We start from the raw sequence: 24130 nt of genomic DNA on the forward strand, positions 1-24130 counted from the left end.
GCAAAGTTGTTAATCTGTGGCTCGCTATTGGCTGGTGAGGGGCACGTGACAGCACCGTAGGAATCTGATTGGAGGATGTGCTCTTTACCCGCCCCGCAGGAAGGGGGCGTTCGGTCGAGACGATCAGCTATTACTTTTCTGCTAAGGCCGTGGAGCTGATAGAAATAGAGTCTGGTAGTGGTGGAGGAAGTACTCGGATGCTTTACTCAAGTAAAAGTACTAATACACCCTATAAAAATACTCTGTTAAAAGTCCTACATTAATAATTTGTATTGTTTATTCTATTACACAAACACCTACATAAAATAAATTCACGACATTTTAGCAAAAAGGAAAAGTTACAGAGACAAACATACTTATTAGGTCATATTTATCACATACGCCAACACATTCCCTTGGTGCATGTTCTCACACATACAAATTAAGAAACGCATATATCTACACAACCCTATATATACCCTGAAAGCCTGGCTACAGCCTTGCCTGGACCCGTCTAGAAGTACTACATTTATCGTATTAATGCACTCATATAAAACCAATGTTGACAAATGTGACACTTATTTTTGTAACTGTAGTCATGTTGTGATTTCACCCCATAACTTAAAACTAATTTCTTTCACTGTTCTTGAAAAAGTGACACAAAATAATGAAAATCATGTTGACATGAACTGAGAACTTTTTGCTCAGATGAACTGGATGTATTTTTTTGTATTCTATTATCATTTTTAGATAATGCACACCACTTTGAAATTTGTTTCAGCCAAATCGACTGAGCAGTCAAAGGGTATGTATTTGTACTCTTCTTGGGTATCGAAAAAAACACAGCTTCACAATTCTAATGCAAGACCTAATGGTGACTTTGTGGTGCAAGTCAGGTAGGCTATTTTAAAACCACTCTGATGGCACTGAAGGGCATTACATCATGCTGATAATGTCTTCACAGTCGATTTGCAAACATTGTACACTGTAATACACACGCTATTGTAAGAATGATGCTCTAACTCGTCGCCAGGGGGCGCAGTTCATTGAGCGATAGAGATGTGAGGCGGGACTTCCGGTGAAAACAAACCCACAGACCCCTCATGCACAATGTTTGAAATATAACACCTCCTTTCACGGTCCTTGGCAGAACAATAAAAGACATGTTGCAGGCAGAAACTGCGCAACAAGTAACACCTGTGGGAAATGCACATGCGCAGGACGCAGGGTGCTGGTTCTTCAAATATAGGCCTGTGGATGGCATGTTCAGTATTATGCCACTAGATGGTGATACTGTGCCACACTGGTGTTAGTCAACCTCTAACGCACTCCTACAAAATAATGATGTGAAATAAATGAAATAACCAACCTGACAAGAGTGAACACACAGCACCATTATTGTAGGTTAATAATTAAGCTTAAATTTAAAAAACAACATTTTAATGATACAAGGAAATTTGGAGAGGAAACTTTCCTGAAGTACTCAGATCTTCTACTTAAGTAAAAGTATACCACATACTACATACCAAATACCAGTGTAGAAATGCTCTGTTACAGGTAAATTCCTTCACTCAAAATGGTATTTTAAGTAGTATTTAAGTACAGACATAACTGACATCGAAATATGCTCACAATACCAAAAATTCACTTGTTTATTGTTGTATTAATCTGAATCTGAGTGTGTATAAATATACAGGATATTGAAAGTATTTTTAATGATCATCCATAACATTTGCTGTGCATCAAGACTCTTGAATTAAAAAGTAAAACAGAAAGCAATCTTCTATTTAAAACCCCTCAGCTGAGTACTTTTGCATTGTGGCTCTGACCTCTGAGTCTCGTGGTGTCAATCCTGTACCGTACCAGTCGACACACACACACACCACGCACACTCCCCTCTTGACTGATCTCAGACCAGCGCTGGCCCCTTCCAGTGTTGTGAGCGATTGTGGTCTGCCTTGTAGCATGGATACACCAGCTAGGGACGCTAAATATATCCAACTGGTGTGTCTGAAGGGCTCAGGCATGAAGATCATATACTTACACGAGAAAACCTACACCCAACTCTCATCTATTGTGTGTGTGTGTGCGTGTCTGCCTCCCTTTCACATTTACATGCTGGGTTTATGTGGAAGTTTTATCTAGAGCAGTATTCAAATGAGCTTCACTGTCTGGTTTCTGTCTGTCAGTCTGTTCCTCTTCTTCTAACGGCCACACTTAAAGTGTTAAAATGTCATTATTTTGCTGAGTGACAGTAAAGGAACCACCGCTGAGTGCACAGTCAAACAAGAAAGAATTTATCATTTAAAAATCAGATTAGGAACATAAAATATGACTTTAAAAATGCAGATCTGCCTAAGTGGCAACAAATCATTTGAGTGCCAGTATTACGTTTGGGTTTCGGCACACATTCCTCGGTCACCTGTTTTCTCTTAGCAGCACATGTCACGGAGTGAGTGAAGATAAACCCAGCTGCTTTTCGTATTCATTTCAGGCAGCACTTACCGTCCCCTTTTAACTCCAGCCAGCCTTCAACTCTAAGCTCTCGAATCACCAGGGGCTGATATGAAAATAAACAATTTGTAGTATAGATGATGCCTGGGAGTGTTAGCATATTTAGGGATACAGCCTAATTCCTCCTTGTTGAAGCAAAAAGGACGTTACAGATTTACTGCAGCTCAACAGGTAAAACTCTCGACACTTATTATTCAGTCAACCCACAAAGCAGCCACAGAGGTAGACTGTGACGCCATTCTATCTACTACCCGCAGCAATCTGTCTTTTCTCAAAGATGGTATTGTATTCGGCCCTGCAGTGCCATGGAAAGCCCCTCTCCCTCCTCCTCTGCCCTGCACAATGAGACAAGGGTCAGCCTGTCTTTCCTCCACTGTGTTTTTGATTCACTCCTCCTTTAGGAAAATGTTGTGCAAACTCTGACCTCCAACAGTGACCTTTTTAAACTCCCTGGCCCGACCTACAGAGCCCCCCTCAGCCAAAGGTTTAAGGTAACCAACTCTTCACCAGGGTTGCAGCTAGCTGCCACAGAGGACGTGGGGGTCATGTTGTCGGTCATATTTTTGTAAATCTGTACGGTTTAACGATACTACAGGGAGTTTGATGCTGATTTGATATTTGTTAAAACCTAATATTACTTCAACGGTGACATGAATATGATTAAATTGAATAAAAAGGATTTAGTTTTCTTCACCAGATTAAATAGATAATATTCTCCCCCTTTCTCCTCAGGCCAGGAAGCTCGAATACAAGGATAATGTTATACTGCTCTCCTATGAACATGGAAAATCTCACAAATTAAAATTTCACTACTTCCTGATTGATCGGCAATTGGTACTGTGTGATCATATCCAGTGTTATTCGCTTCAAGGCTTAAATAAATGTTAGCAGGATGTGCATTGATATTTTTAGATCTACTTTATGCTTTTCCTTATTCTATTGTGTAAGAACAGTGATTTTTTTCGAGGAAGTATGCTAGCTGTTGTCTATTGGAAGCTAAAGATCAATTATGTTGCTGTAACCTACCTTAGAAAGAGGAAAATATGTTATTCACTCTTCATTGTATCGTCAGTGGCAAAATAAAAAATAAAGAAATCACAAAGTGGTGAATTGATAACAGTTCGTCAGATTCCCTACTGGATCCTTCCAGGATTTTCAACCTGGAACAAAGCAGCATGATGTTTGAATAAAATGGCCACCATGTGAATATGGTCTAAACCTGTAAAGATTGATGGGGCATGGACAGTTTTTAAGGGAGAAAATAAAAGTATAATTGAACACAAATTCAAAAAAATTTGCTGACTCTTGTTTTTATACATCTCTTACTGTAGCTACTGTTAGCTTGTTAGCTAAATTAGCCATGCTGCTAGCCCGAACTACAAGGAGTTTTGGCATTTACACCACATGCTGGGAGATTTTTATTAAGGTCCTGGTAATTGATGAATTGTTTTAACTTTGTATTGATTGGTTATTTAATTAAAAGTCAAAAGGCTCATTGACTTATCAAGGAAATAATCTACAAATGAATGCCTCTGTTGCAATTAAGGCTAATTGATTAACTGACAACTATAAAATATTCCAGGCCTGGGGCTAGCTGGTTAGCATGCTAACGTCAGTTGATATCTCAACTGAACAGGACATACAAAGGTCTTTGACAAACTTCTGTAACGTTTTTTTTTTATTCGCATTCTGCTGATAACATCTGAACGTTTGAGTTTGAATGTTTTGAATTTGTAGTAGTTCTTCCACCACAGACTTTCTCACCACCACCACCACCTCCTCCTCCCCCTCCACCCCGCTGCACCCTCCCCCTGTCTGTTGATATCGCAGCCCGGAGAGGTTTGAATCCAGTCGGCCGCCATGCTGAGCTGAGAGAGACGGAGCGACACACTTAACTTTGTCACGCTCGCTGCCTCTGCTGCTGCTGCACCCAGACTCATCTCCGTACAACACCGGGGACAAGGAGGAAAAACTTCCCCTCGGTGAGTTGCATTACACACTTGCACTTCTTTGCGGGGTTGAATTACTTTTAAAAAGTAAAAGCCGGGACGTTTTTCTCTCGTTATATTCAGCCTGCTGGTCCGTAATCATGCGTGCTGTCGCGGACTTCAAGCTCAGCTGCACTTGTTGCACTGTAGCCGAAACCCCCAACTGAGACACAAAAGAGAAAAATAGTCCAGAACTATTTGTTATAAATCAATTTTTTTTGGAGCTCTTTTTAGGTTTTGACGTCGCGTTAAACGTATAATTGACTTCCCAGCGGTGTTTCAAAAAGCGAAAATGCGTGGAGAAATGCGTAAAGATGCTAGCAGAGGACTTGTCGCAGTCAACTGTCCTTGAAGCGCAAAATAACTGCTGAATATAATATTACGTGTCCAGCAGCCGAGCACACACACACACACACAAATCTTTTTAAAGATTAAACTCCCCTTGCACTTTCCAAAATGCCATTCTGGCACCCAGAGGTCATCAGGGGGTTTCTACCCCTTGGCATGCATAAATCAAGGGGTGCTCTTTTCTCTGCAGCAACAAAAGACTTTTTTTTTATTGGCAGCACAGGAACGCATACCCAAACTGACCACGGTTTATTTGAAGAGAGGTTGGAGCATCCAGAAGAGAAATACCTGCAAGAATTTAAAGTTCAGCTTCTCAAGATGTTTTTGTTGTTGTTGTTGGTAGTTGTTGTGCCCAGACAGGAGGAGGGCAGGCGGCCCTGTGCAGCTGGGGCTCATCAGCGGATGCTCATAAACCTTTCACCTGCATGCATGTCTAGTCTTTAGCCAGTGAGGAGATGTGGTGCACCGGAGGGAGTAACAACAAGTTATAGAGCTGCTCTCTGTCCCGCTATTTGCCCTCTGGCCTGGCTAACTGAAGTCCTGTGTCTCTTCAGTGACTGTCTTGGCTCTTTGCTGTATAATTCAAATTTACACATTCATCGCTGTGACCTTCCTCTTGGCCCACTTCAACCCTATCCTCAAGTACAGAGTTTCGAGTTACAATTCTTCTGAGGATTTGCTTCAGATTAGAGCTGAAATTATGAACAAGTTGATCAACAAAGAAATGAATATGTGTATATCTTGAAGCAATCTTTCAAGCAAAAAACACCAGATGTTGGACGGTTCCAGCTTTTCAAATGTGAAGAGCCGCTGCTTTTGCTTGTCTTAACTGAATATTTTGGGCCTTTGGACTGTTGGTCTGCTGCTTTTCACTTGTATTTCATTACGGTAAACTAAAGTTGGGCTGCAACCAACAATTATTTTCGTGAGTCTGCCATCAGTCAATGAAGCATTTGCTCTATAAAATGTGAGATAACAGAGAAACCGGCCACTATGATTTTGATTGTTTTGTCCAAACAACTTTTTAAAACCCAAATATATTCAATTTACTGTGACAGAAGGCAGAGAAAAGCACAGCTGAGAAGCTGGATTTGATGTATTTTTGCTAAGAAAACAACCATAAAAGTACATTTTCTGTTGTTTTTGATAGATATTGTGGCTGTGATATCCACAACTATAAGGGATGATTATGTTTCCATCAAAACTCAAAATCAGGACATTTGTTGGCATCTGCATTGATCAAACATGTTCTCCTACATTGGAGAAAAAGATTTGTAAGCCAAAAGTCCCTGCTGACAAATTGAGATGTTTTGTTTTGTCGAGCCCACGGTCAAGACTCATCATCTTAGAGGCTGAAACCATTGTTTGTTTGGCACTTCTTCAATCTGTGATGACCATGTTCCTTAAAAGTTTCATTGATCAAATGGCTCATTTAATTATCAAGAAAACAATCTACAGCAATAGAGCTGAAATGTTTTAATGATGAGTTGCCAACTATAACATCAACCACCAACAATTTGCATAATCAGTGAATCAGTTTGAGTAGTTTAAGGGAATGACCGTAAACTGAATGTGTTCCGGTTGTGGACAAAGCAAGGCAGTTGAGGATGGCCTCTTTTATTTTGGGAAACACTGATCGATATATTTCACCATTTTCTTGCATTTGAAGACCAAACAACTAACCGATTTATCAAGAAAATAATGAGCCAATTAATCAACACTGAAAAAAAATGGCGTTAGTTACAGTCGTATACCGGATAAACATAGGAATTTGTGAAATTGCAGCATTCGTCTTTCCCACAGGCTCATAGGAAGTGCATGAATGAATGAATGAATGAATGAATGAATGAAAAGTCTGTGAAGAAATGCCCCTGGTGTTATTTAAAGGCTTGGTTTACATTGCACAGGCTCTGTGGAATTTTAGACCATGCCAGCTATTTAGTCTGTCCCTAAATACAGCTGTTGTGTTTTCTAAATCTGTTTTCCGCAGCTTCGTTAGTGACATTACCCTCCGCGCCTCCTCCCAGCATCTCACCAAAATGCATTAACTGTGACATCTCTTCCCTCGCGGCCTCAATAAGTAATTCTTCTGCCTCATCGAGTTTGATTCCACAGGTCCTCTGCTGGGTCATATCAGGCAAGAGGGCAGCCGCCCGGATCTTGTCAATATGATAGGCTCACTCGCGCTTCAGTGGCAACCCGGGCAAGCCAGAATCATGTCAGCCAGACCCCTCAGGGGGGCCCGGAGAACTGGCCAGAACAGGATATTGCAGTGTGATCATTCACCAGCAGCAGACAAATCATTAAACCAGTGGCTGCTTGTTGCTGAGCGGATCAGGCAGTCAGTCTGACTTTGCCTCAGGTTACATGTTTTGTGTGTGACTTCTAAGGTTGTTGCTCGTTCTTGTAGCTTTTTGAGTTGACACTGGTATGAACGGTATTATGATAGATGTTTCATTTTGGATGAACATAGATAGGAAGCAGGTGCTAATAGGTGCTAATTCTTTCTTTATTCATCTTCTTTCTCAGCTGTGATCAATGTTAAGTAGATTTTTTTTTTTTTTTTAGAATTTGACATAAATTCATATTGTTCTGTTCATTTTACTTTCAATGTTAAGTAGATTGTTTTTTTTTAGAATTCGACATAAATTCATATTGTTCTGTTTGTGCATTTTACTTTCCCCTACCTGCTTTTTAATAAGGGATTTAGAGCTTTCATGATTAGTTGACCAAAAGAAAATTGATCATTTTAAGCAAAAATGTCCAATATTTGCTGGATTCAGCTTCCTAGATTAAAGGGTTTTGCTGTTTTTCTCTGTCATTAAAGTTTGTAAATGAAGAGTCTTAGGGTTTTTTGGGCTCTTGGTTGGACCAAACAAGCAATTCAAAGATGCTTCTTGTGCTCTTGGAGATTTTTTTAGATAAGCCGAGTTTTTGGGCATTTTATGGGCTAAATGATTATTCTAGTAAATATGAAAATAAACATTAGTTGTAGCCCTAGAGGAACTCTTGGCACACATGACGCTGTTCCCATTTTAGGAAAGCAAATTAGTCTATTTTTGACAATTTTATCTGTATTTGATTAGTTCCAATTTTATGAGATGCACAGGGTTATCTCTAGGTTGCTCCTTTTCCCACATTCATTGGAAGCACAGGATTCTCATGTGCGAAATGAAATTACGCAGAACGCTCTTGCTTGTTAATGGCAACTACACACAACCACGCAAGCCTGTTTTACGAGTCGCTTTTTATCGATAATCAATTTAAAATGGGTGGAAAATGAGGAATTTGGTGAGGCTGAAAGGGAGCTTTGTTTGAAACTTGAACTTTGTGCAGAAATGGCACTTGTTTTGGATGACAGGGGTTATTTACTTGGATGCCTTGTTTAGGTTTCCGCACAAACCCTGGCTGGTTGTCAAATTCCTCTCTTGTGAAAAAAAAAACAAGAGTTGGAAATTGGTTCCTACTGGAGCGTATCCAGGGTTGCATATAGGAGCTGGCATGCTGCGTTTGTGTGTCATTCTAAACTAAATTCAAATGCAATGATTCCTCCACCTAAAAGGAGACCCCCGCTTAAAGAGATGTCACGTTTCTTCACATGCCTACAGAGAACCACTGTCAGGTAATTGAATGAACTCTTAATGGGTTAGAGGGCAACCATTCATGAGCCTTCAGAGGCTTTCTTCTCCTCCTCTCTGCTGGGTTCGGTCGTCAGTCAGCTCCTCTGGTAGAAAAGGGCTGAAATACCTGCAAATGGTCCAAGCTGTATCACTCCGCCTCCTGCTGTGGAGGTCACTGTAAAAGGTGCTATGTCTTTGACACGTCCCATCCCTCATTGTTCCCTCTAGCTCATTAGCAATCCAATTATCAGGATGCTCCAGGCAGCTGAGTCAGCAAACAAGAACCTCACTTTAAAATCATACGTACTGCATACTTAAAGACGTGCCCAGGACCTTTCATAGGAACATATTGGATGTCATGGTTTGAGGAAACGATGTAGGCGAGTTTGATGTATGACCTGCAGCAGCCTCATTGTTGTGGTCCTGCAGGAGTTAAAGGGTAGAGGTCAGGGGCCAGTCTGTAGCGCTCTGATGTTGAGGTGTGCTGGGCTGGCTCCGTGGACCAGACATCTGGGGCAACCCCCCACCTCCTTTTGAAACACACAGACACAAACCTCCCCTCCCTGCCACACCCAAGTACCCCAACACCCCTCAGGCTGGAATAATTTCCTATTGGCAATGAAAGAAGCATCTGGCTCTGTATCAGCATCAGACAGTGGCATGTGTGCAGGCACTTTATGTGTGCTTGTGTGTTACTGGCCATGCATAATGCAGTGCCGCATTCCAGAGATGGCTCTGCAAAATTGTCTCATGAGTGAACAGAGGTTGAGAACAAGTAAATACTGGATGTTAAGCTTGGTTTCCAGTCTGTCGATTGGTATGTTGGGTAACAACAAAAGGTGAAGAACAGTCCACACCCTGCATAGTTCAGTCTCTTTAATGCTTCCCATTGGCATAAAGTAGTTTCTTAGCGTCTGTGGCAGAGAAGCCTTTTATTTGTTTGATGCCTTTTATATTTGTTTGATGCCGGTAATTGTATTACTTAGAACTGCACAGGAAATCCCAAGATGCTGCACCCATAGCCCTGAGTGTTTTTTTTTTTTTTTTTTTTTTTCTGGGAGTGCAGGAAGCTTACTGATGCATCACTGCAGAGCTATTGACAGCCTACTTGATGTTTTGAAAAGGTTCCCGGGCGTTGTGTGGCTGAGGGCAGGGAGCTGGAAGGGAATGGAGCGGGAAGCTAGCCTACATACAGTACATTCTGTTACTCTGGAGGATATCTCTGTGTGTCACAGCTGAATGGAGAAGGTGCTCTCTGGCTTTGTGCAACTTTTATCTTTAACGACGCGGCCCAAAGATTATATGCCCAGTATGATTTGTTTATAGGTGAAAGTTTTGCATAGAGATGACGGAAACTTTATTTGCTGTCAGCAGATATTAATCAGATGTGTCTTATCAGCTTGTTGTCGCTCGCTGTGTTTGGTGTTTGCATAGAGAGAAATGGCCCCAACATCAACGAACCATTGCCTGAGGATGCAAACTGTCTTTTTAGTTGGACTGTATGTGTTGCCAGTTTATTAGGCACGCAGGGCTCCTGGACAACAAAGTGAATGTAAATTGTATATCTTTGTCATCATCTGTAATTGCCTCTACATGTTATACCGCTGGTGTACTTCAGTCCATTTATTTACTGTAAACTTGTTGTGTTGTCAGCTTAAACTGAAGTACACAGTTTAACACTTCATGTTTACTTGAACAGACTCCTTTAGCTCCCTAAGCCAAAAAAAACCAGCTGCTATTGGCCAGCAAGCTCTCCTCCTGCAGATTTCAGCATGGATTTGATGTTCACAGTGCAGCATCAGAGAAAAAATAGGGTGCCTCCCTCGTCAACAGTTAGTTAAAGGTGTATTTTCCGATTTTAACTTGTCATATTTTCTGTAATAGTAATTATGGTAACAAGCTCAAGAAACCACGCTCCGTTTTAGCTGTGCCCGGTTCAGTTTGTCATTCGCTAAGCAATAGTAACATATACATATAAAACCCCCTTTCATTTGGAAAGTGTCCTGGGGGAAGATTTCTGTTTGACCTGAACACATTTATCGTCTCCAGGACGACGGGATGCTGTTGGTCTCTAACCCTGTACTGGCACAGCTAGATAGAACTAATGCAGTCTGTTGCAATAAATCATGACTATATGAAGATTAAAATGTTCCATTTCACTTGATACTCTTTAAGAGAAGTGCTGACAGAGGATCTATTATTTATTCATTGATATAAATGGTTCAAATTTAATAACTGAAACACATCTCAGTCTGATGTATAACCACAAACTATAGCCCCAAAATAACGATTCAGTTATTAATACACCACTCAAAAACAGTTTCAACAAAAACTTAATCTTACAAATTTCTTTGAAGGTAGAATTTACTGCAGGACTCATGCATTAGACTGTGTTGGTTTTAGCTAGGTGTTCCTAATGAACTCACAACTGGGTGTCCATCACTGAGGGCTAAATACAGTGCTGAGAGAGGGTAGCAGCTGGACCTGCAGTCCCCTTTCACTCCTTAAAGGAGGGGGGGAAAAAAGGTCCCCACAACAATAGACACACTCCCACAGATGCACATACACACTACCCTAACCTCAACCCCCTCCCCCTCACCAGCCACCCCAAATTCCCCCTCCCCCTCCTCAGCAATTGTGTACATTGACGCTTTCCAGAGGAGCAATCTCAGCGCTGTCGCTCCCCACTGGCGAGCGGCGTTTGACTGCTGCGACAGGGGAAAGGCAACCCCAGCCGTTTTGTTAGACACTCAGATTGAGACAGTCTGCACGCTGACATGCGTTCAAGTAAAGCGAGCCTTTAGGGCAAGCACTATCTCTCCACCCTCTGCAGCTCCTGTGCTTTTTTTTCTCAGTGTTTATCGTGCAAGATAGAGACTGAAGGAGGAAGAGAGAGAGAGACTGAAGGAGGGAGAGAGAGAGAGAAGGAGCATGACAGGGGAGCAGAAGAGGGAGGAGGTGACAGACTAGTCGTGCTAGATGATCATATTCTATTTTTTTTTTCATCCGTCATGCAAAACGGTGGTGACTTCCCCAGTAATAACAGTTTGACTGAGCTGGGTTGGAAGAGCGTCTCTTTCAGCGTTTCTCTCCCTCAACCTGCAGGATCTTCCCACTCACACAGATTATGGTAAGATCCACGTCGCAAACAGCTTGTGCGGAGCGTGCTGACTGCTGGCATCTGACAATGTCAACACCTTTTTCCTCTGCAGTGGCAATCAGATATGTGTTCATGTTTACTTAGTGCAGTGGAGAGAAGTCTCCAGTATGGTGCATGCTATTTTTACCTAAATCTCATCTGGGAGGTAAATAATTCAGTGTTTTCATGATGCAGCGGGACGCTGCTGTGTCTGTATTTGAGGAAACACCCACACTTAGATTAGCTGCTTTTTGCTTCACTTTGGCTGCATGAGTAAAAATTTTAAATGTTTTAAAAAGGAGAATAGAGAGTTTTTTAAAATTGTTTTATTTAATTGCTGACTGTATTGTTTTTGGTAAAGCCAGGAAGACACTGTATGGATTCAGCCAATTTGCCCCAACTCATTTTTGTCTCATCAGTTGGTGTTTGGAGTGCAGTGTGATGATGCTCACGACACCTGATTAATTGAATCATTCAGCATATGGACAAGCAAATTGATTGTAGGCATATTGAATTTTTTGCTCAAATCTTGCAGTTTGAGCATTTCCATGGTCCAATTTCTTTCATGGCAGCAATAGCTCTTAAGTGTTTTGTTTTTTTTTAACATATGTAACTGTGTCTTGAGACGCTGTTATATAAAACTTGACTTGGCTGCAGAACAGACAGATCAGACTGTCTGCATCAACCAGACATCTGCAACTCCATATTTTCCTTTTTGCACAAAGCAATGCTGTCTTTGTCTTTTGTCAACATTAAGGACGCAGCCATCTTGTTTTAATAAACTTTATTGGAATCGCCACTACACATCACCAAACAGGGATGCAGTGCGTGCATCTAGTGTGATCAGTCACATCAAGGCTGGTCAGTTGATCCATAAGATGCAAGTGTAAGTGTTGCAGGTTCTGGCTGTGGTGCTGAAGTATTTAACATTGGTGTTGATCTCAAGACTGGTCTCAACCACTTTTTGAAGCTCTAGGTCTTGGAATCAACAGTATTTTTATTTGGTGTTGTCTTGGTCTCAGACAAAGAGGACTCTGGAATATATTTCAAGACCACAACTGCAGGGATATCATTGTATTTTGTCATTGTTTGATATAATCTGTACTTTAGAATTGTATGTTTTGGAAGAAAAAGAGTCAACAAGAAAACTTGATGCTTGGTCTTGATCTTAACATGTTCTTGATAGACTCTGGTCTTGCTCATGACTTGGTCTTGTCTTGCCTTGGTCTTGATTTGACTTGGTCTTATCCTGTAAAAGTCTTGGTCTACTCTTGGTCTCAACCTTTTAAAGTCTTGGTCCCGATACGCTCTAGTTTTGGCTTTGCAGAAACGAATACAAGATTAACACAGTCGCACAATGTCTGTGCAGCTTTATATGTGGGAAAAGTTTATCTTGCTCTGGCTTGCTGACATAAGGAACTCAAATCTTTTGAGAGGGGAGGAAGTTGTATGGATCTTCTAACTTGGCCATTTTCCTTGATCATCCTAGACATCGCTCTCCTTAACTGGGCATTTAAACAATCAGAAAACGATACTTGGTTTGCTTGTGTTTGAGTGTTGGCCTTCAGGTAGATCAAAGCAGGCTTACATGTCTGTTGAAGTGCTATCGCTCCACTTCAAAGAGCACTGTTATTCAGGCCCTGAGTAGGTCTACATTTCTGCCGTGCACTGGTAGAAAACCCCCATCTGTTGTCATTCACATGACCTCTTTTAAACCCTCAGCTGCAGATTTCTTGAAGCACAGTTTGACTGTTCTTTATTGCTTGCTGCATTGGGTGCTGCATTGGGTATTGCATTGAAGGCCACCATCCAGGCACTGTTCGATTGTTTGCGTGAGAAGGCATGAGTTTAATTTAGGGTTTTGGGGAAGGAACACAGGAAAACACTACATACATCATCACTACAGCACCCATGAGGCATTTTTCATATGAAGCTCTCAGACTTGGATAGATTGCCACATTGTGCAAAAACACAGACTAGACATAGATGAATTCATGGTGCTTCTTTAGTCTTTGTACATTTTCAAATTTGGCAGATCCATTCAAAGGCATCTATCTGAATCATAAAAACATCTCTTCTGGTAACTGTTTTAATTCTTTCCTGTTTTGAGAATATTTCCCATAAACACACAAGCTGATAGACGAGAGGAAATGGAACTAAATTGATTACTGTAGATTACATGGGTGTATACAGCTAAAGTAGGCTGACAGACAGACACATGAGGTGCTATTAGATGGGGGAAAAAAGAAGCGACAAACCCACAGGTATAAAATGCACTTGAGCATCAGTTCAGGTTCAGTCAGGGATGATGTCATGTGGAAAGGTTGAAAGGAAACGGCAAAAATGAGGCACATCAGCCTGCTGAGCCAACGTCCTCACACAGACGGACTGCCGCTGGCTGGCTCGGAGGCAGCTGTCTGTCTGTCTGGGTTTGGGGCTGATACGATTGGGTGGGGTTGAGACCCTACCTCCGCTGCCCTGTCTCCCTGACAGCAATAAAACCATTTGGTCTTCTTTGGTTAATCAGTGTTAGGTTATTTTTTAGATAAAACATATGATTTTAAAACCTTTCCCTTTCTGCTTTGGATCTGTTGTATATACTTTGTGAATTGGTATCCAACCTTTATCTGCTTATAGGACCTAAATCCCTCTCTGGCAGGTCACAATCTGTCTAACGACTGTGTGTTAGCGCATAACCCGGTATAATCTATGGATCTAATGTGCTGCTATCGTAATCGTTTAAAGGCAGATGAGCGGAAGAGCTAATGCCAAGTTTAGAGGTTGCTCATCAGGCAGCAGGACACAGGATGTGCCACGTCTCATCACCTCATTAAAATTTCAAAATCAGAATGCTGGCAGGGAACATCTGCTGATTTATGTGCATCCCCAAATATCCATAATTAGCAGAGGTGTGTGTTTGTACAAATTTGTCACACCCTGTCGATAATTAGGAATATTTAAATGTGTAATAAATGTGATGCTGGACAATAACCAGTCGCTCTCATTCAGAATTGTCATCATTGTGTCTTAGTCACACAATGCAATCTTCATCTGTGATTGGATTTGTACTCTCTGCCTGCTACCCAGAGGATTTCTTATTTACGCTGGCTGGCTGGCTGGTTGGCTGCCTTGGTAACTATGGTGACAGTATCCCCCAGAAAGTTGGGAGAGAGCAGGGCTTTGCTAGGCTAATTGTGAGCAAGTGAAGCATGTCTGCAAAGTTAGCTGTGTAGTCTCAGCCTGACGATGGCCTGCTCAGTGCATTTCTTTGTCCTCAGTGATTGACATGACTCAGTAGCCATCACAATAGAGGTGATCTTCTCTGACCAAAAGTATTTGTTTCCTATAAGAGAGCACTGAACCATACATGTACAAAAGTGTCAGACATTATTAATAATAAGAGACTTTTTTGGGGACTAGATCCCCATTTCAAATGCATATTATATCTGCATAAATTACCAGTATTTATCAGCATACTTTCTATATTTATTTGTAGGAGTGTTTGGAAGTGGATTGTATTATTTAGACCTGGATACAACGTCTCCGTTTAGCCTTTTTCTTCCATTTTTGCTTGTTGGCCACTTGCAATAATGCAGCAAAAAATTCCCCTCCGGCTCGAAACCGTTATCTCCATAGAGCATCGGCATAAAAGAGACATCTTTAAAACTGTTGACAGGATGCCTTGAACTGCAGTCAAGGTCAGTTTTGACTCTATTTGTTGTATCAGTATGCTATAATGAAATCTTTTGAAGGCAAAGAGGGGAGTGCCTCCGAAGGCATTTCCTCAAGCAAGCTAATCTGTCATTTAGATTAGTAAAATGAACATCTTCGGGTTTTAGACTGTTTTTCGAACTGTTGGTCAAATTAAACATGCTCTTTGAATACATCACCTTAGGCTGTGACAGACATTTCTCATTATTTTCTGACATTTTAAAGACAACAATTAATTGATGATACAAATGGTTATCAGCTGTTGCCTCATGTTACAATGAAGCCCTTTACTATATGGTTTCATTATTATTATTGGTTACTAGAAGTGGATATGACGGTGTAACTCACGATACGGTAGGACTTGAAGTACATTGCCCTTCACGTTGCTGTTTCTCTCTCTCTTGTAGTTTGGTGCTTTGACATTCACCCCTGGGCCTCTCCCTCAACCATTTCCAACTGTGTGAAGACGAGTGAAAAGAAGTTTTAATGAATCAGTATTCGCTAGCCGACGCCATGACCGACAAGTAAGTGGATTAGTGATTTTTTTTTTTTTCAAAAGTGTGTTTGTGTGTTTGTGTAAAAAGCCCACTGTACTCTGGCCTTTTGTTTAGTGTGAAGTAAGAAGATGATGTTGTCTCTTGTGATCACACTTCTCTTGCCCTGCACAAGATTGTTTCCTGGAAGTGTTTGTGTGAGTGTGTTTCAGTACAGGATTGGAGGAGGGTCGGGGGGCTCTGATGGCACAGAGAGAAGTGTGTTGTGTTAGGGGGGTGGGGTATAAAGACAGTCTGTTTTGCCCCTGAAGACGTGTGTCATTTGCATCAGGGCTGATTTGCATTCTTGCTCACTATGCTGGTATGTTGCCGCTGTTGTTGGTTGGGCTTTATTTCCCTGACAAAACACAGTCATTTAAAGGGTTTTGAGCCTTTACCATACTGTCGTCTGTATTCTGCCTCTTTTTCTTTTCTGTAGCTCCTTCTTTATCATTTCCCTTCCCCCTTTTCATTTTGGACTCGTTCTCCATGCTCCCTATCTCTTTTCTCTTTTTGTCTCTTTTGTCAACTTTGCCTTTGTCTCCCAGTCTAGTGTGCGTTGAATTTTATCTATAGACGATGGAGAATTTGGGTGCAGTAAGCAAAATAATCTGCTGTCAGCATTCATAATAAGCGGAATAAGTGGTACAGGCCAGTCAGCTGAAAGGGATAGGCGCAAAACGGGGTGAAGGCCAAACAAGGCCAGGCCTATTATGTGCTTGAGTTACAGAAAATTAAAGGGGCAGTTAAAAAAAAAAGTTCAGAAGAAACAGGTTGTTTTCAGAGAGATGAATAGTTCTGGATGGATTCTTTAGCAGGCAAAGGTTTCCAAGGTAGTGTTGCTAGATGAAATGAGGTCGAGCTGATTCAGCATAACTAATGCACCTGTTGAATCTTTTGAGAGAGAGAGAGAGAAGGGGGAGGTCTGAGTCATTTAGTGTTTCTATGAAACAGTCCTCGCGGCAGCTCTTCTGGATAACACCAGTACACTATAATGTCAGCATAAAATATATTGTGCATCTAATTGGTTAGTAGAGCCAAATAACGCTATATTTATCCAGAGGGGAATTTCTTTTGCAAATTAGAAGGTTGCACCACTGCTTTTGCAGAGCCAGACATGGAAGTTTTTAAGTGTTTTTGGAAGCAAAATAAAAGGAAAACAAGAAAAAGATGGCATTGGAAGCCTTTTATTTTGAAGAACAAGCTGCAGCAGTATTTTTTTAGTAATAAGGCTCTGCTGGTATGAGTGAAAGCAAAGTCAAGTGAAGGTTGGGGAGTTTCTAAGTAAGTGATGATGTTGTTGACAAGCTGTCCCGTCGGATGAAAGGTATCCGAGCAACCAGAAAAGGGGCCGAAAAAGGGGGGAGGGTGGTAAGTTTATTGTGCACTGGATGCTAGTCCATGTTGTAGGATGATTGTTCGTTGTCGGGGAAGAATGATAAATGTTACGCCGAAAGGAAGTGAGGGGAGAAGTTGGAGGACGTGCCCCCCGACAGTGATGGCGAACAAAGCATCCCTCGACATGGGACTACTTAAGATTCATACAAAGGCAGAAGAAGACGGCCACTTAATTTCTCTCTTACACGCACACACACTCACAAACACCCACCCACCCCCCGCCTTTTTTTTCCTCCAGCTCGCACATGAGCAAACATTTACACATAGCGGGATATCAGTGGACATTCCTCCAGATATGCGCATTCCCAGACACACGCTAGCCTACAGACATATCGTTTTCTGACATTTTCCAACAAATTGTGCACTGAAGGATCTTATGCAATCTCCACACTTGTACAGTATATGAGCTTTGCATCTGTTTTCCATGCCATCAGTGTCGCAGCTGATTATCCACCAGCAAATGTGCTCCTGCCTCCTCAAAAATGAACATGTTTCCACTGCAGGAGTTTGAAGTTCAGCCTCCTTTTGTAGCAGGATGCTCTGGGATGAGGAAAGTTTCTAAAGCCAGATTTGTGCCGTAGTGCTTGTAGACTGGGATTCTTTCTGTTGAAATTCAAGCCTGCATAATCCTCTTCAACGCACTGCTGTGTGTGTGTGTGTGAGTGTGTGTGTGTGTTTGTGTGTGTATGCGCACAAAAGTACAGGGTCCATGTGCGCTCCAATGAGGATTTGAATGAGCAGGAATTTCACCTACTTTTTCTGTTGTTTTTCTTTTAGAATGATTAGCACCAGGGTTCACTGTATTGCATCATATTTTGAAAGTAGGACAGGAAGACAAAGCCCCCAAATGAGCAGAGCGAATGTAGTCATATTAAGATTTGACATTTGGCTGGAGTAACATGTTATTTTGCCTTAAACACATGTCTGAGTGTAAAAATCTCATTTCTGAATTGTCCTTCCAGTCTGTGGGGAAAAACACAAAAGCAAGAGATGTAAGAATACATTTTTCCAGCAGCCCTCAAACCATACGTTCATGTTTCAATGGTTCCATCCTCCTCCTACTCATTTCTCTTCGTTCTTCTTTGTCCTCTTTCTTCAACCGCTGTATGAATTTGCACGCTCGAATATCCTCTCTCATAGCAAACCCTGTTTTCCCTCTCTTCCTCTGTCCCTCTCGTTTTCCTTCCCTCCCCCACCTGTGGTGGTGCACGCTGACAGCTCTGTCAGGGACTTGGGATGTTTATAGATGGACAGTAAGGGTGGCTGCACAGATGAGTGTGTGTGTGTGTGTGTGTGTGTGTGTGTGTGTGTGTGGTGGGGTAAGGTTTGGCTGGGGGCTTTTACTGGAATGACCACACTGTCATAGAGATGAGAGGCCTTTCCCAGCCTACTGTGTATCTGTTTGCTTTGTGTATCTGTATCAGTCAGTCCCACGTGTGTGTATTCATGTCAGCCTCAGGGGAGGAAGGATCCAACCAGAAGCTGATTTAAGAGTGTCTCTGTCACTTACACAAAACTGCAACATGTAGTTACAAACCTGCTGAACGCCCAAATGTTTGGTCGGAAGTTCAAAAGACATTTGAAGTCTGGAGAGAGATTTGTTGTGAACACATGTTTACCAGACTTTCCTCTGCAATCTGTTTATAAGTAAGTGATTGCATTTTCACGACTTTGAACCAAGCACCTGAACACAAATGTTTGTTTTTTTTAAATGATCTTTGTTCTTAACTGCATCACCATACAACTGCAACTCTACGCAGCTGACTTTTAGAGATTTTGTTGATGATGTTGGTTCAGTCCTGCTTCAGATTGAAATATCTTTTTTTAACAACCTCACAATATATTTACAAAGTGACGATTTAATTAATTACTTCCCATTAAGCACCTGGATGCAGCTGTTTTTGTTTTTGACATTATTTGTGTTGTTGCTGCATTGCCATGCCACAGTAATGCACAAAGCTAATTCTTAGGGATTGTGATGGGATGACCATAATGGTTGGTCCACCACTTCTGGTTCGGACTGAAATATCCAAGTTTTAGGGGATTTTTTTTTTTTCAAAATTTGGTACCGATATCGATAGTCCCCAGACAATTAGTCTTACTGAGTTTGGAGATCCCTTGACTTTTCCTATTTTGCCCACGTTCAATGTATCCAGTATGTTTGGTTTATGACCCAATACCTGCCCAACAAATAACATGCCCATTAACCTCAACTTAACCTCAACCCCTACTTTGTGTTCAGTCGTAACCAACATATTTTAGCATGATATCAAGCTAAACCAAGATGATGAAAGCCAAACGTTGACAATGGCTAGAACACTATGCTGTAAGACACACAGGGTACTGAGAAAAATGGAGAAATGGAGTTGTGGTGGTCATGAGATACTAACCGAGGCTCGAGCTGCGGTCTTTTGTCAGCCTGGGGGAAAATCAGGTGTCACAGTGGAGTGAATTCAATAGCCTATCCTGTCAGTATGTTTACCATAGGCTGGATTTCTGAAGTAGGGCCTATTAATAAATTTGTTCTGGCTTGAAGAGTCTTCAAAAGGCCAGCTTTGCCCAGTCGTCATTCAAGTCCACTCATCAATTAACAAAACCCCAGACCCGTGACACTTCACTTCCTCTCTGTGCCCTCTCCAGACCGCCGTGTCACCAAGGGCGGGGTTTGGGGCACCGCTGGGCCCGACACCCACTCAGGACAATTCTGAATTGAGACATTGGAAGGCGCAATGTCATTGCTGTCACTGGGATTCGTGGGTGTATGGTAAAAAGTCTGTATCAGCTGTCATGGGGTTTTGTGGGAGCCGAGGGAAGCCAAGTCAAAGTGCTTCCTAAGGATGTCGAGGGGGATGCACCCTTTGACCTTCGGCTCATCAATCTTATGCAACTGTCATCTTCTCCCAACGGTCCATTGATGCTGTCAGAGGAGAGCAAGACGCAGGGACCCGTTGCATCGTGTATTTTTGCTCGCTTGCATACATGAGTATTTCCATGTCTGAGTGAAGAATTGACCCGAGAGTGGGAAAGTCTGAAGGAAAGACAAAGAACACAGGGTGATACATTGTGCATATTGAAGTTTTGCACTGTCTTAAGATAGCTGTATACTGCAAGTATCAAGCCTGGCTCTTGACCTTGATCAGCAGGAATAACAACCATGAACCTGATCACGAGTATTGTGCTATTATTCAGGGTCAGGGTTTAGAAAATGCTCAAAGCAACAAAATGTAACCTCTTGGAGTGAGATGGTTGATTGTTGAGTCTCATCCCCAGTCTGTCAAATACTGATGCCTTGGTTTGGCTCATCGGGTTTTACGGCAATCTAAAGCATCAGTATTGGATGGACTGAGGACAAGACTCAACAATCAACCAACTCTGAGGAAGTTACACATTGTGGCTTTCATTTTATTTGTTTTTTTTTCCCCAAGATTATCGACAGTGCCAAATAATCTGGTAATTTTTAAAAAGAAACAATCCCTTCAATATATTTGTTTTTGGTGTGGCCATTAGGAAGAATTAAATGTACGTGATCAACACATCCACTGAGAGCTCGACCAATATATTGGTCGGCCGATATTTGGGTATTGGCCTATCACAGATATCGAATCACTGCATATATTGTCCAATATGAGCAAATATCAGAAAGGGAATTAACAAGGAATAAGATGTCCTGACATGGATAAATATTCTCCAGTCAGCACATTACAGGATACTGTGGTCACAGTTTATTAAAGTGACACCCGGGAACGGAAGGTTAACACAGTTAATGTTCATGTTCATCCGAAGCTTTTTTTTTGGTCAGAATATGATCCATTTTAAGTGACCTGCATACAGTTGTAGTCTGGTTTGTATCATCTCTGCTTAACATAATCTGATTATTCTTTTAGACAGTAGCAGGGGGCGTGCATTACAGTAGCTTACCCCACCAAGCAAATGTTAATGAATCTGCATATTTGGGTTGATTTGGGTGACCTGAATTCAGTTGTCTGGAAGATTTGTCTCCTTTCTCTGAGACAGAACAATCTGTTGCTCTGCCATCCATTCTGACAACTTTCATCTGTTATCTCGGGAGTTCACTGACTTTTTGTTTATCTTTTTATTTGTTTAAAGATAAATCAAATGTTTTTTTCAGTAAGTAGAGATAATTAGCCATTGATTCTCTGTTAAAAAGTGCTAGTAGAAGACACAAGCTGAACCACAGTCAAGCCAAAGTAAATATGTAAGTGCATGTTCTCCACTCAGACAGAGCTGGATTGTAGTGGACTGTGGGAATAAAGCTGGTGAGCTTGTGCAGTGAGAATGTATTCAGCTTTGTTGTAAAGGTTTTCATTTTGCTCAGGGAAGCAGTCTAAGGGAACAGACTGGAAAGTGTTGTGAATGGAGGGCCAACCATCTGTCACGACTGCAATAAGAAGATTTCTACTTTCTCTCCCTGTGACTTATGAAATCTTGTTTTCCACCACCGAAAAGAAGAGTAGAAGAATTTTTCCAGCCGACTGTTCTGTTACTGCTGATGCAGATTATTCCCGCAAGTCTTTGTTCTCGTTTTGATTCATTAGTGATGCACGACTCCGGTGCTGACTGTGGGGAAAAAAAAAGGCCCCGAAGAAAACTATTTTCTCAACCATCTTCTTTTTGAGAGAGATTTGGTCTGACATTGAGACAGTGATTGATAAAATATAGCCGTTTTTGTTATTTTAATTGATAGATTTTTTTGATAGATCTGTTTGTTAGTGCTGGTGGTTGGAAGTGGGTGGGCCGAGTTTAAAAAGATAAAAATGAAAATCACCCACTTCTCAACACCACACATTTTAGAATGTTTTCATGTTTTCAATGAGTACATATTGCACCCTTTTAATTGATTATCAGGCTAGTTAGCAACTAATTTCTCTTTAAGCAGTCACTCATTGCAGCTCTAGACAACATGGTGAAATCAATGAATGTACAACTATTATTTGGCAGATTTCATCCACATTGAAAGGGTAAAAGAAAACATGGAAGAGTCAACATATATTTATAAACCACTGAAACAGGGTTAAATGATCAATCATCTAGTCCAAGTGTTCAGGCTCCCTCAAACCTCTGAAATGTGTCAACATTAGTCTCCATGACTTATTAAACACTCTCTTCCTTATGTAATCCTGAATCTCAAGCTTCTCCATATTAAGGATTTCAAATGAAGGCACAGCATGAGACTTCTGTAATTGCAACTTTACTAGAGATGTTTTAAGCTTTAAGATGTAAGGCTCTGCTCAGGTCAGACAGTCAGTTTGTCAGATTTGGGGATCCCCTGATCCTCCTGATCAAGATTAAAGTTTTCACTCATCCAGTGAAAAATCTCACCGTGTGCTACGGGATCAATTGGCACAACATTTGGTGCAGACGTTCATGGTTCCCAGACACTAAAGACTCTTATGATCTGCCGGCTTTTCCTCTCATGACACCATTAGATTATAATTTAGGGGTTTTGGGTTAAATGTCTCGACAACTAATTGGTGCACACATTCATGTTTCCCTCAGGATAAATAGTAATGACTATGATGATATAATCCTGGTGCAATCATCAGGCCAGGAAATTTGGAGCTGCAGTGAAAGTTTAGTCTATCAACATAAACAAAAATTACATTCAACTATTGAATATTTTGATCATCTTCAGTAATATTTAAGCAGAAATGTCAAACATTTGCTTGAAAATTGGTGAAAATCAAGGATCAGAGTTTCTCAAAACCAAAGATGGCCTCCTGAAATGTCAGTTCACTATCATAGAGGAGTGAAGAAACTAGAAAAATAACCAGATTTAAGAAGCGGGTATATGAGATTTCGGAGACAAAGCTATTAAAACCATTAAAGCTCATTTAAAAAAAGTGCAAAACTGAGTGTGAAGTTAACTGTATTTTAGCTGATGCGCAATGCAACACTTCTCTCAAATTGATCACAGAGCTCCTACGTGCAACTATTTTGTTCGCACATGCACCACAAAAATCTGTCTGATGAGATTAAACCTTTTCATTCTGTTCACTGGTGTCCTGAAATTTTGCTTATTTATTTTTAAACAGTTGAAGTTAAAACATGCATAAAATCATCGACATACATACTTTTTGTTTGTGCATAAATTATGTGGAACCGATGTGAAAAAAGTTAGTCCGGAGCACTGGATCATCTTATAAATTGTGCAACCTTTTCTGAGAATGAAGTTGTGCAGATTTGAGGCTTGGCCTTCGCTGACCTCTCTTGGGATTAGCCCACATAGAGCAGTTATAAATCAGCAGTGTTGATTGGGGGGGGGTTGCTTTCACTTTATTTACATCTGGTTGATTTGCAGTGTTACATTTGTCTTCCTGTGTGTCAGACGGATCGCAGCCGAGAGCCAGACCTCTGTAGTAGATAAAGAAGAGGAAATGAATATAGCAGTCACAGACGTCAGGTTCCTCTCATGGTATTCACACAAGATAATGTTTATCATTTGGCTGCTCACCATTCATTTGTCCTTGGTTATAAAAAGTTAACACAGACATCACATGATATCACTGGCTTAGCCGTCAGAGGATATTTAAGTCACTGTGTAATTGTTTTGTCCTTCTCAGAATGTTTTTCTACCTCACTTCTGTGTATGTGTGTGTGTGTGTGTGTGTGTGTGTGTGTGTGTGTGTGTGTGTGTGTGTGTGTCTGTTTAAATAGGTGTTATTTGTCTGTTCCTTTCTGTGTAAATGTCATTTAACAGTATTGTATTGTGTAACATGTGTTTATTGATTCATCATCATAATCTCCTGACCATGGTCTAGACAACTAACCACAAATACATGTTCACCATGCACACAGAAAGTGCTTCTTCCCTCATGCAGACACACACACACACACACACACACACACACACACACACACACACACACACACACACACACA

At 41.2% G+C, this 24130-nt stretch overlaps 1 protein-coding gene across 7 annotated transcripts in view; it reads left to right on the top strand.

The window, feature by feature from the left end:
• The first annotated feature begins 4203 nt into the window (after positions 1-4203).
• The window catches only part of sema4d (sema domain, immunoglobulin domain (Ig), transmembrane domain (TM) and short cytoplasmic domain, (semaphorin) 4D), a 46633-nt gene continuing 26706 nt past the window's right edge, over positions 4204-24130 (top strand). For 3 of the 7 annotated variants that reach the window (XR_005078297.1, XM_037118132.1, XM_037118131.1), the window contains exons 1-2: positions 4204-4475; positions 15707-15823. Coding sequence is in view for 5 of the 7 variants with exons in the window: in XM_037118132.1 (XP_036974027.1) it covers positions 15786-15823 (38 nt within the window). In the remaining 2 variants the exon portion in view is untranslated. The remainder of the gene's footprint in view (positions 4476-15706; positions 15824-24130) is intronic. The other 4 variants (XM_037118133.1, XM_037118134.1, XM_037118129.1 and 1 more) reach the window with 4 other exon arrangements.

This window comes from Acanthopagrus latus, chromosome 12 (assembly GCF_904848185.1).
Source record: "Acanthopagrus latus isolate v.2019 chromosome 12, fAcaLat1.1, whole genome shotgun sequence".
In the NCBI taxonomy this organism is placed as follows: domain Eukaryota; kingdom Metazoa; phylum Chordata; class Actinopteri; order Spariformes; family Sparidae; genus Acanthopagrus; species Acanthopagrus latus.